Raw genomic sequence first — 13861 nt, 5'->3', positions numbered from 1 at the left:
CCATATCAAGGTACTTCCAGCAGCTGACTTCATTAGGAACTTACAAACTATCGTTTGCAAGCATTGTGATAATTGATAAGTCATATTTAAATATATCACGACAGGGAAATCCGAGACTACTGATTATGTTGAATTGAGTGTTGATGTGTTTTAGAGGAAATATACTGCGGGTCTATGTGCTGGTCAAAGAAATGTATAAAGATAAAGTACGATTCATGATGTTTATTGTTTGAGAGCGATTAGTGTCTTTTCAAAATTGAAACCGGTTTCACCTAGTAATCGAATTGGATCTGATTAAGCGAGTAATTGTCCCAGTCCTATTTCAAACTGTGCAAGAATTTATGCAGACAAAGCTCCAGTACTGAAATAATTGTGATGACACCATGCTAATATTTCCAAGGGTAAAAACTCCCATAAGGAAAAGAAAGCCACAGACCTTCTGTAAGTCAGCTGGAGGGCTTCCTCACATGAAGATTTCAACTTGAACTTCCATAGTTTGATGTTTTACATCTAGGTCCACTTTTCTGACACGAAGAAGTATCTTTATTCTCTGTTTAATCTGGATAAAGAGAGAATTGTTTCAATGCTGTTGTTTATGATTATTTTGTTATATAACAGATGAGAGGTGGAAAGAATCATCTCCGAGCCATACTAGTAGACAGGGTACTGTTACAACATCAGGTCAGTAATTCAGGTTTTTCTTTGAAATTAGATAAGGATTTTTGATAGTTAGGAATTAATTTTTTGTCAGCTTAAATCTATGTTACTTTTTATTTACTTGTAAAATGTACATCCAGAACATAATTTTAAGCATTGAAATCTTGAGATGAAATTATAAGATGTTTAAGAACTACAGGTTTTCTTTGCACAAATGGATTTATATAGGAGCATGAAGGTATACAGCTCAACAGTTGTGACAAAAACAAATATGCTGCATGCAGGGCTTTTATGCACACACACATTTTTAGTTGTGTAAGAAATTTCAACTGGCAAAATATCAGATTTACTCACAAATTTGATCAGACATTTTTTGATAGAAATTTTATATTTATGAAAACATGGTAATTTTTAGCAAACAGTTTGCTGAGTAATGATACGTTGAATTGTTTATCAAAATATGATTGAATTTGGCAAGCTAGTCTGCCGAGTATGTGCAGAGTACATGTACTGTGTAAAACATTATAAATTGCGTAAAAATATTTTCATTTGATACATATTTACAATATATTGAAACAGAAAGTCAAAGAAATAAAAACAGCAATCGTTCTCATTTCATTGTTTGCACTTGAAAAATTTGTGAGTGTGTGTGATGACTGCTCACATTTTTCACTCTCCACAGGCATTTTGCAAGTATGCCAGTGCTAAATTTTGGTGCTGTAATATAAAGTGGCTGTGGTTCTATAGAGATCTTATTTAGACATTTTAACCTGTCTCTTAGTTTCGTTACGTTATATTTGATACGTCTGATATGTTTTCCAGATGAGATGCCTACAGAAAACAGACAGGTCATTTACAGCAAGACATCAGGAATTACTCCAGGATCTGTATAAAGTGTCAATCAGTAGATATAGTGAGGTAGGTTTGTCTCTCCTGTTCAAGTTTGTCAGATTGAAATATTACGATTTTTTGGGGAAGATTTTTGTTACTTAACATTGTTAAACTTCATCAAAATTCATTGTAAATGTTTAGAGAATCTGATGTGTTATAGAAAAGCCTGTGAATTTATGCTGATACTTAAATTGTGAAATCATCATTATTAATTTTGTGGAGGACTACTTTTCCTGGATTTCTCGCTTGCATCAGTCCACAAAATTGAATCCCAAGAAATGGTTATAATTCCCATTCACTTTATCATTAGAAACAAAGTCATATGTCTTTATACAGCGATAAACACTGCGTACTGGTTCAGTCATCAGGTGGAGGTCTCCTTCATCGAATGTTTCGGCGCTTTCCATAACACTCTCTAGACGTGTGCCAACTGAGGTGATCAGCCTCAGCCCTGAACCAGCTAGCTCTTCCACAGTTCTTCTCTCTTCCTCCATAGCCAGTTTGAAGCCTCTTCTGCCTTCTTTCTTACTGTGGATATCAGGGTTCTTCTCTTGGGACCGTTTATACCCGGGTTGCCAAGGGCCAGCCATAACAATATGTCAACAAAATAGCAGTTTTGGGCAAAACTAGAATTTAATGTCAAGGAAATGAAATGTATATGCAGTATCTGTGCATGTCTGTAACATATTACAGAATTAAGGCAGTTACATAGCTTTATAGTGTTAGAAAAATCATGACAATGAAGTAAAAAGTTGTTACTATCTTCTTCTATGTATGTTTCAGGTGAGAAAGAAAGCCCAGTCAGTTTTATTTCAGCATTTCCATAGTTACCCATACTCTTACAGAACCCTTGTTGATCCCCTGGTAGAAAAGATAATCAGCCCGGATACACCAGAACATGAATTTCAGGTAGTATATAGCATGTTTTTAAGCAAAGAGATAAACCATGAACTTATTTATGATGTTCTTAAGCAAAGAGATAAACCATGAACTTATTTATGATGTTCTTACTGTTTCTGAAAATTTCAGAATTCTGTTTTTGAATTTTCGGTGTTATACTTTCAGACAGCTAAGAAAGCTGTATTTGTAAATTTGTTTTAAAATTCAAGGAGATACATTATAAAAAGGTTTATGACTTACTTTTTGTCATAAAAAGAATTATGCTATTAAAGGAAAAAATGACAAATCAAACATTCTGTTTTAAATGGCACCAGTGACTAGTACTTTCCTTTAAATTTTTATCATGTGACATTGTTAATGTTAAACATACCTGTACTTAATTTGAGGATACTTGGAAAGAATGTAAAAATGTATTTGAATCTATACAATAAAGATAAACACCTGTACATATATATAAATTCATGAAAATTTATGACGTTTCTCACAGGGAGCTTTGTACGTGATACTGGGCAACAGCAAGCGTAACATAGCAACCAAACGTAGCTGGGAGATTATCAGTAAAGTATGGCCAGCTATTACACAGGCGCAGCACTCTGAGAAACCTTCTATACTTAACCTGATAGACCAGATTGTCAGCAAAACTGTCAAAAATGCAGAAACCATTGAAATAAAGATAGAGGTTTGTATTTAATTGTTGATCTTATAAACAATTCTCCATGCCATCACTGATACAGTAAAGTATTATTTGTTTTAACTGTTCTAAAAATATGATCTTTCAAACACTCAACAGACCATAAGTTAAACATTTAACAGAGTGATGGTAGATAAAATTTACCTTCACATGAATAAAAATTACCTCTACCTCTTGAAATTAGTATACTAGATTATTTTATGAATTAAAATTCAGCTTTGAAATTCTTTTAATATGCAGGTGTTTCTGTTTTTTGCAAAGCTTCTTGTATTGTTACTGAATTCAAAATGTGAGACTGTCATATGGACATGTAAATTTTGCTCTCTACACAGGTGAATGAAGCCAGCCTGGCAGCAGCAGGTAGTTTGTTTGAATCTCAGAACCCGCCACCAGCCCAGGGCCCATGTTCTAGCACAGAATTACAGGCTGCTATACAGCATGAATCCAGTACTAATGATAAATGTCTCAGGTATACAGAGAACTAGGATTATCTTTTTAAGTAAAAGTAGGTCCCAGGTTATAGAACAGAATTTGAAGACCAGTCTCAAAGCTTTACCATCTGATTGGTTAATTTTGAGCTCAGACTTCAACTTGACCATTGACAGTGCAGTATCTGTAATTCATAGACTGGTCTCTAAACTCAATTGTCCTTGGTGTTTTCTTTTAGGTTGTCTTATGTCTAATTACATATTTTATATGATGCTGCATTTTCGTAGCAAAAAATATTGGTTGAAATTTTAAAAATATCTATCAATTAACAAGTGAAAAGGTCAAAGGTTACAAAAACAAATGGAAATCATATATTTTTGTCGGAGTCAGAATTTTGCAGTTTTGGCTCAAACCACTGTTTCATTTTGACATTGATTCATTGATTGAATATTAGAGAAGTTTTGTTCTTTTTGCCTGAAAAGTGCTAGTGCATATTAAAATGCTGATTTACTTGCATGTTTATTTCCAGAATGTATACTGATCTTGTTGCCAAACTTGTTGAACTAGTCACAGGAGGAAACATGTAAGTATGAAGATGTACATCAATTTTAACTCTTCTGCACTGAAATACAGGGTACCTTTGTTATATGAGCCGCGCCATGAGAAAACCAGCATAGTGGGTTTGCGACCAGCATGGATCCAGACCAGCCTGCGCATCCGCGCAGTCTGGTCAGGATCCATGCTGTTCGCTAACAGTTTCTCCAATTCCAATAGGCTTTAAAAGCGAACAGCATGGATCCTGACCAGACTGCGCGGATGTGCAGGCTGGTCTGGATCCATGCTGGTCGCAAACCCACTATGTTGGTTTTCTCATGGCACGGCTCATATTAATACTGTCCAAGATCTTTCTTGGAGAATAATTATGTCTTCCACCACACAGTGGTGTGGAAGTCATGTTGATTTACACCCATCTGTGTGTCCATGTGTGTGTCTGTCACAAATCTTGTCCGTGCGCTAAGTCAGACAGTTCTCATCTGATCTTCACCAAACTTGAACAAAATGTGTTTGACAAAAAGTCCTCGGCCAAGTTCGATAACCAGCCAAATCGGCCCAGGCACTTTGGAATTATGGACCTTGAATTACCAAAAATCACTCTGTACACAGATGCCAGTGATACATGTATTGGTGTATGGTTGACTCAGATACATAACTATTCAGATGATTAGGCAGTTGTAGGAGACATGCGCTTTTCTCAAAAGCAGCTCTAGTTTTCACTGAAGCCTGGTGTGTTTATAAAAAAGCTGAAAGACATGTACATAGTCAAAACTGTCACATTTTTACAGTATAAGTATCTTTCCGAAACATATACTGGCCAAAGATTCTGACGAAAATGCCCAATTGGTATATGTTGTAGGAGGGAGGGTAATGGTATAGTTTTGTGATACAGGCTGTTCGTATTTATATGATGGCCTTTTTAGCTCATCTGATTTTTTGAAAAAAAATGATGAGTTATTGTCATCACTTGAGCGGTTGTCGGCGTCGGCGTTGCCTGGTTAAGTTTTATGTTTAGGTCAGCTTTTCTCCTAAACTATCAAAGCTGTTGCTTTGAAACTTGGAATACTTGTTCACCATCATAAGCTGACCCTGTATAGCAAGAAACATAACTTCATCTTGCTTTTTGCAAGATTTATGGCCCCTTTTGTACTTAGAAAATATCAGATTTCTTGGTTAAGTTTTATGTTTAGGTCAACTTTTCTCCTAAACTATCAAAGCTATTGCTTTGAAACTTGGAATACTTGTTCACCATCATAAGCAGACCCTGTACATCAAGAAACATAACTCCATCTTGCTTTTTGCAAGATTTATGGCCCCTTTTGTACTTAGAAAATATCAGATTTCTTGGTTAAGTTTTATCTTTAGGTCAACTTTTCTCCTAAACTATCAAAGCTATTGCTTTGAAACTTGGAATACTTGTTCACCATCATAAGCAGACCCTGTACATCAAGAAACATAACTCCATCTTGCTTTTTGCAAGATTTATTGCCCCTTTTGGACTTAGAAAATCAGTTTCTTGGTTAAGTTTTATGTTTAGGTCAGCTTTTATCCTAAACTATCAAAGCTATTGCTTTAAAACTTGCAACACTTGTTCACCATCATAAGTTGACCCTGTACAGCAAGAAACATACTCTATCCTGCTTTTTGCAAGATTTATGGCCCCTTTTGGACTTAGAAAATATCAGATTTCTTGGTTAAGTTTTATGTTTAGGTCAACTTCTTCTCTTAAACTGTCAAAGCTATTGCTTTGAAACTTGCAACACTTGTTGACCATCATAAGCTGACCCTGTACATCAAGCAACATAACTCCATCCTGCTTTTTGCAATAATTATTGCCCCTTTTGGACTTAGAAAATCATTTTCTTGGTTGAGTATTATGTTTAAGTCAACTTTTCTCATAAACTATCAAAGCTATTGCTTTAAAACTTGCAACAGTTTTTCACCATCATAAGTGGACACTGAACATCAAGAAACATAACTCTATCCTGCTTTTTGCAAGAATGATGGCCCTTTTTAGACTTAGAAAATCATGGGTAGGACAATATTTCTATTACACAAAAAAAATCAGATGAGCGTCAGCACCCGCAAGGCGGTGCTCTTGTTTAATGTGTGACCTTGTGTTATTAAGGTATTAGGCTCCAAAAAGGGTTAGATAGATCTGGAAAAGTGCACTTTGTTTTAAATATTTATTATTATACTCCCTGGTATGAAATGCAGAGGCTGTATTGGAGTCGTGTCTGTCAATCCATCCACCATTCCTTTCTGAAGACATCTGTCCAAAACCTTTCAATGGATTTTGAAATATATAGACATAAATGTTTACCATTGTAATGTGACAAGATACTTGTGACCTTGGTCACTAGTTACAAGGTTAAGGTCACACTTAAAGGTCAAAAAGCTTTATTGTGTATCTGCTTCATATCTGCTGGAAAGAATCGTATAACTAGTGACATTAGTTGTTTACCTCATGAATGACCTAGGTGTCTAAGACCAAGGTCAAAGGCACATTTGAAGTTCAAAGGTCAGGGTTGCAATACTTGAGCTTTCCTGAATGGAAGTGGCATCTTTGGGTACTAATCAACTCCTTATATATTAATTATTATCCCCCGACGAAGTCTGAGGGATATAGTTTCGTCTGTCCGTCCTTCTGTCGTCTTTCTGCCCATCCGTCCGGAGCCATATCTAGGAAGTGGCTGGGAATATTTGGATAAAACTTCTTATACATGTTTACCTCTATGAGTTTATGAGGCCTTTCAAGTTTCGGTCAGATTGTCCGAGTAACACCAGAGTTATGGCCCTTAGAAATTTCTAGTGTTAACTATATAGGGTACTATAAATATTGCAATTTCTGCACCATAATTTGTGATGTATTTGACCTAGAACTATGAAATTTAAGTTGAATTTAGATCACCATAATGTGGCTGTGCACACACAATTTGGTCCAGATTTCTTTAGTAACTTCAGAGTTATTGCCCTTTAATTGTTTAAAAATCCACATACTTGTACATAACAGACTTACCATTTGGTAGAATTTCATTAAACTTTTTTCATTCTTTTCCATGAACATTTGTTATAAACATGTGAAGTTGTGTACCTACACCTGGTCACCCCCTTGCCATGGTCATACCCCCCCCCCCCCCCCCCCCCCCCCCCCCCCCCCATAAAAAATATTTTTTTTCATTCCTTATTTTAGATTTTTTCATCCATGAATATTTGTCAACATGCAAAGTTGTACCATTCCCACACCTCGCTCCGCCACCCAGTCATGCCAACCACCCCGATCATACATCCCTTCCCGCTCCCCCCCACCACGCCCAACATTTCTTATTTTTTTCATTTTTAATTTTCCATCTATATTTATAATCAGCATGTGAAGTTTTGTACCCTCACTCGTTTACGCCGCCTCCTCCCGGCCCCCCCGCAAAAAAATACAAACAAATATATACAGTCGAAACTCGGTATCTCAAACTCCCTTACCTCGAAATTCCGCTTAAGTCGAAGAAATTTTCAAGTCCCATCAAGTTTCCTGCTGTATATATGTAATTCAACTTTGGTTACGTCAAAATTTGACTTACCAAAACTCAGGATGTGTCGAAAGGTATTTTCGGTCCCTTCAACAAAATTCAAGTGCATTGTAAACTTGGTAAGTCGAAGTGAGAAAAATATGCGATAAAATTTCACACATGCCATTGTGAATGTGGCTGGTTTTTAACACATGTCAATGTTTATTGCCTATCCAGAAAGCTGTGATGCCGACATATCAAAGATGCGGCGATTATCAAAGTAAGATGATGTCATACATGTACTTGTTTGCACGTGCCATAATGATAATTTCTGATGTAAACATTAGACTTCTTTAATTAGCAGTCATTTGTTTTTGAGACATTATGAAAAATGCTTTTTATTTAAACTAATGGATTTACTAGTTTGAACAGTTGGGATCTTTAATAAGCTTTAGGATTAATTAGAGGTAATCGCGATGAGATTGTATAAACATTAACTTCTTGGGGGAAAGCATTATTTGTTTAAAATGTCAAATCAAAATGCTGTCAATCCTCCGGCAGAGAAACGTGGTACAAAAAGGAAACTTGACTCAAAAACATTTGAGGTTAGTATCATTTTTATTCTTCGAAAAACTGATAAAAGCTTTGATAAACACAAACTGTACGGAATCGTGTACGCGTAAAGTGCCGACCGCGTATAGACGGCATCACAGTTTCTATTTTTTATCAAATCTTTTCGTAATGTGTACTCATTTCTGTCCATATACGTTCCTTGTCATAACTCGAATTTCGGTTATCTCGAAATAAAAAGCACAGTCCCTTGAAATTCGAGATACCGAGTTTCGACTGTATATGTTTTTCCATTCCTTTTTTTAAAAAAATGTTCAAACCTTCAACAAGTGAAGTTGTAACCACACCCACCCCGACGCCAGCTATGTTCAAGATATCTTACTTGATTGTGCTCTCTTAAGGACATCTGTTCTTTTAAGTTTAAATGTACATGTTAAACAGCAAGACTTGGTGCCAAACTGCTTGCTTCTTAGTAACATCCTTAACTTCTTGCCGAATATATTTTTTTGCCATTCCTCACTGCAAACCCTTTCGGCGGGGGATACCAATTCATCGAAGTTGCTTGTTTTAAAACTTGTATTTACTGTTGTATTTATAGAAGATGGAAGTTTTGTCAGATTGGTATGGAGTTTCTGTCATTGCTGATAAGACATGATACACCATTGCCCACATGTGCTGTAGAACTACTTGTCCAGAAATGTGTGGATGATTCTCTCTACTTGAGAAAGGTAGTGTCTCAGTTTATTGTTATAATAGATAAACATCTTTTGCATTTTTGTAAAGATATCTTTGGTAAGTTTTGCATGTAGAGATATGAAATTTGTATTGCAGATAGGCTGGGATAGGTAATATATGAAAGTTAACTTAGTTTTGCATTGTCAGCAAGTAACATATGCCCATTCAGTGACATGAAGTATGGACACGTGTTCAGTTGACACACATCTAGTTGATATCACCCTCTCAGGAATGCAGTATTTATATAATGCTACAGTTCAAAGTAATAATGCAATGCTAAGAAATGCAATGCTAAGTGAATATATAACTCTGAGTTTAAGTATTTCCAACACTGAGGACTGATGGATGATAATCAACTTGAACTGTGTTTCACATACACAAAGTAAAGTCCTAGGTATGAATCTGCTATGTTGAATCTAGTGGCTGCCAAATATAAAAATATTAACCTTTACCCTGCTAAATTTCTAAAATGGACTGGTCCATCATACAGTTTGGGCAGTTCCACTTATTACCTGAAGGGGAAATCACTGAAAATTACTGACTGAATAGCGAACAGTGCAGACTGATCTTGGTCTGCACTGGCCGCAATGGCAAAATCACTTGCCGCCAGCAGGCTAAAGGTTAAATGCTTTATGAGAACTTCTCATGAACCACTTAATTTGTCTGTAGCATTAAGGTTTTACTCTGTTGCACAGACTGGTCGCTAGGACTAAAATAGTTAAGCAGCTTCAAATGCATCAAATAGTAAATCTTGACCTATTGACCTAGTTTTTTAAGAATTTTCTGAAAAGTACATTAACAACACTTGAAGTGGTAAGAAGTTCCCAAATCATAAATATTTCATTTCAAGGTATTGCTATTTTGTTGACTTGTTTTCTGAAACGGGTTTATGAATATCTTTCAGGTAATTACTGTAAAAGCAGAAATTTTCTTGAGGGTTTAACTTTCGCTAAATTTGTGAGGCGCTACATCTCGCGAAAAATAATCCTCGCATAAATATTCACCATTAGTATAATTCAGATTCAAGTAGGATACCATTTTCACAATTTTGCGAAAATACTAAACCTCTCGAACATACTCAAAACTTTAAATTCGCGATATTTTGACCCAGCGAAAATATATGTTTTTACGTAACATACAAATGATTTATTACTTTCAGATAGGTGTTGCTGACATGTTAGCTGTTCAGAAGCAACAAAAGAGACCACACAAGAAGATAAAGGTTGACCCCACGAAACAAGGAGAGGGTACAGGAGTTACTGCCCCTTCTCACTCTTTCTCCCCTGGAGATAGACCAGACAACAGTTGGCATAAATACAACTCTCAGAATCTACCAGACACACAGGAGAAGTGGGAACAGCTAGTTGTGGTAGAGAAAACACACTGGGGATACTATACTTGGCCCAAGTGAGTTTTCAGTTGAATTTTTTTTTTATATCTTTCATCGGTTTACAATAATTCTTGTTTGAACAATTCCTTCATGTTTTGTACAGAATTGCATATCTTTGAAGTATTTATCAAAGTAAAGTTACAAAATGAGCACAGTGTGCAGCTAATGTGTTTTATTTATCCATGTATGTTAAGACAAAATTAAAAACATTTTTTTTCACACAAATGAGTATGTACTTCTGCATATCTTTCTTTTATCAATGTTAGTGGCTTGACATGCCAACTGTCTACATTTCAGCAAGGGGTTTTACAGAGTCAGGATAATAAGTATAATGTAATCCCATTACTCTAGTTTAAGACCAAAAACTACAAAACTGACGAAGGGGATCACTATATAGGTTTCTCTACTAGACAAAGGGAGAACACACATGTAGTTTTTGGGAACAAACTCCATATGTCTGACACTTGATAATCATTTAACTGATTTCCACAGCGCATCACATAGGCACATGCATGTTTTATAGTTTAGCGTCTTTTATCTTTTTCTGCAAGTTCCCGAATTATATTGCACCTTTGAAGAGTATCTACGGCATGTCTAAATTCCGGAACATACCGTTTCCAAAACGCATCGACCCACCCGCTAGATGAAGTGTTTAAGAAGGATTATCACATACAAGATTCTAGATAATCTCTAAAAGATAAAAAGTATATGTTATGGAGAACTGGAGACCTGTCCATCTACAAAACATGTAATGTACTTGTATCAATAGTTTGTTTAAGCTTCCTGTGCTCCACACACAAAAATGTAGTATATGTACATATTTTAAAGAGAATTGGAGACCTATGCTCCGCACAATGAGCAACCAAAGTTAAACCGAAGTCGAGAGGAGCTATCAGAGAGTGAGAGGGTGATATATGATGCATACATGGACAAGGAGTATGTACAGAAAATGGTGGACTTCCTTGCTCTAGAGGAAAATAAAAACAAAGACAAGTTCAGTCAGAAGAAAATGACACTGTTTAAGGTTAGTAACACTGTTGTACTTATATTCGTATGATAAGCATTTACAAGTTCCAAGAGTGATATTGGATTAAGTAGATGGTTCTGCATTGTTATAGGTTGGAAAATACCGATCTCTGCATTTTGTGTAGTGACATTTTTGTAAAACTGTTTTTCAGAAGTTAGTTATATATAAACTTTGGCATAAATTTATGTTTGTTTTTTAAGCGCATTCCATAATTCCAGTGGCTGAAATTGCGAAATATCTGTAATGCAAAAGAAATCACTTTTGCAGTTTTTCTAAAGAGTATATGCAAGTTTGCTTTTCCTTGTTGTTTAGAGAGAAGTTATCAATAAGTTCTTCAGAAATGCTTCTTATTCATGACTAAACATAACATCCCACAAAAAATGCACAAACAGAAAATGAATAGCAAGCAGCTAAATGCCCTAGATTACAGTCAGTCTGTATCATAGTCATACAGATGAAAAATAAAAGACTTCGGAAATATGTTATGTCTTCCAGTTTTAATGATATTGCAGGGATTGTTCCGAAACTATGGTGATTGTTTGTTAGGGAACTTTAAACCACATATAGAGAGACTTATCAGTGATACAAGTCACGATAAACATGATTCCAGTCAACGCTGTGCCATGGAAATACTAGCTGGTATCTTGAGGGGGTCAAAACACTGGCCATACCAACAGGTAAGATGTGTTGCATTTCAACAGTTGCTCCATATTCATTCCAAAATACTTTATTGTCATTGTTCTCTGAAGATTCTTCTTTATGTCATGTTGAAAATGTATTGTGGAAGACTTACATTTGATATTTATTTCTAAAATATTTTGTCATTTTTACAAGCTATTTATTTAATTTAATTGTTATATGAGGAGGGGTTATTGCCAGAAGGTACTAAGTGTCTTTTACATTTATATGTAACTACGACCTTCAGGCTATAATACCATAAATTATGTAAACAAAAAATTCAATTGCCCAGCAAGTTAATTGTTGAATGAAAACTTTCTTAGGTTAAAATTTACAGATTTATGAATATCTATCTACCTGTATGCATGAATATGGTAGCATTTAGTACCATTCTATGTGTATTTTTTACTTTGATTATTTCAGACCAAAGCACTGTGGGATTGGGCCTTACCTTTGATAAAAACAGCTGTGAACAATCTGACTGTATCAACACTTTCTGATTGGTCGACATTTTTCACCAGTGTGTCAGTAAGTGATCTTGTTCAAGTGGAATCAAATAAGAAAGGATTATTTTAAGACTCTAGAATTAAAAGACAATAAACACCTTTAACGATACTACTGAGTTTAATTTACCTAACATCAACATTGGCACCAACAATCAGACAGTAAGACAATCCTTAGTATAAGTAAGTGGCAGATATGGCCGTGTGAAATGATATGCTGGATAATGTTTCGTAAATTGTAAACCCCAGGCTATATCAAAATTGTAAAATCCTACGTCGAGCAAGCAAGCATATGTATTATTTCACCTCTTCAAGATTCCAGGTTTTAATGGAAACATTTTGATCGTGACACTAGGAATTACGCTAGATTGTTTCTATTTACGGGCAAAACCTAGTTCACAACCATACGAACCGTGTCATAAAACCAAATTACGTTAGAAACACATTTAACCATACCGCGGACGCATAAAATTACAGTCAACGGGTAATAACAAAACTTCACCACGATATCACCTGTACATTATATAATATTAGTTTCACAGACAACAGATCGATCGCAGATCGATCAGAACCGTCCACAGGGTGCAAGTGGACGATTCCTCATGGTCATGGATTTATTTAACAGTCAATCGCTGATTGACTAGAACCGGCCACACGGTTCCTCATGAACATGGAACTTAAACTCATTATACAGTCAAGATAACTACATACACAGTCAATCGCTGATTGACTAGAATAACTACATACACAGTCAATCGCTGATTGACTAGAATAACTACATACACTATCAATCGCTGATTGAATAACCACATACACAGTCAATCGCTGATTGACAAGAACAACTACATACACAGTCGATCGCTGAGCTTACATTTACCATAACCTATTTATACTGATGCCATATACAGTAAACCGACATACCGACACGATGACGAGTACGTCAACTTCGTAACACGATTGAAAATACTTGTAATGATATATAAGCAAGTGAATAACGGCATTGGGCTACCCAAGATCTGTGTCCTGAAAGGAGCACCTTAAGTGAAGTCCAAAGCCGCAACTCACCTAATGAAAATTTATACTAATGTTTTTTATCAAACGACCAAACCACACTTGCCTGCTCGAGTAATATTATCACACGACTAGATGTATAATTAAGAATTACATCATATGATTTACAAAATTTACACAGTAAAATTAATTAATCTCTTGGTTTTCAAAATATACGTTTACAGAAATATACAAAATTGATACAGTTCATACACTTAAAGCACCTGTATAGCTTGAACTAACAGTTTATATTTTCCACCGATATATAGTCCAAACCAACAC

At 35.6% G+C, this 13861-nt stretch overlaps 1 protein-coding gene across 1 annotated transcript in view; it reads left to right on the top strand.

Moving 5' to 3' along the window:
* The window catches only part of LOC123526956 (proteasome activator complex subunit 4B-like), a 73748-nt gene that overhangs the window by 40050 nt on the left and 19837 nt on the right, over positions 1–13861 (top strand). The window contains exons 27-37 of the mRNA XM_053528603.1: positions 619–681; positions 1480–1575; positions 2332–2457; positions 2936–3127; positions 3472–3608; positions 4098–4151; positions 8795–8924; positions 10091–10338; positions 11150–11345; positions 11861–12025; positions 12450–12554. Coding sequence (XP_053384578.1) covers positions 619–681; positions 1480–1575; positions 2332–2457; positions 2936–3127; positions 3472–3608; positions 4098–4151; positions 8795–8924; positions 10091–10338; positions 11150–11345; positions 11861–12025; positions 12450–12554 — 1512 coding nt within the window. The remainder of the gene's footprint in view (positions 1–618; positions 682–1479; positions 1576–2331; positions 2458–2935; positions 3128–3471; positions 3609–4097; positions 4152–8794; positions 8925–10090; positions 10339–11149; positions 11346–11860; positions 12026–12449; positions 12555–13861) is intronic.

The sequence above is a fragment of the Mercenaria mercenaria genome, chromosome 1 (assembly GCF_021730395.1).
Source record: "Mercenaria mercenaria strain notata chromosome 1, MADL_Memer_1, whole genome shotgun sequence".
Taxonomy (NCBI): Eukaryota; Metazoa; Mollusca; class Bivalvia; order Venerida; family Veneridae; genus Mercenaria; species Mercenaria mercenaria.
Note: the sequence above shows the minus strand (reverse complement) of the source record. Positions and strands in the feature narration are given on the sequence as shown.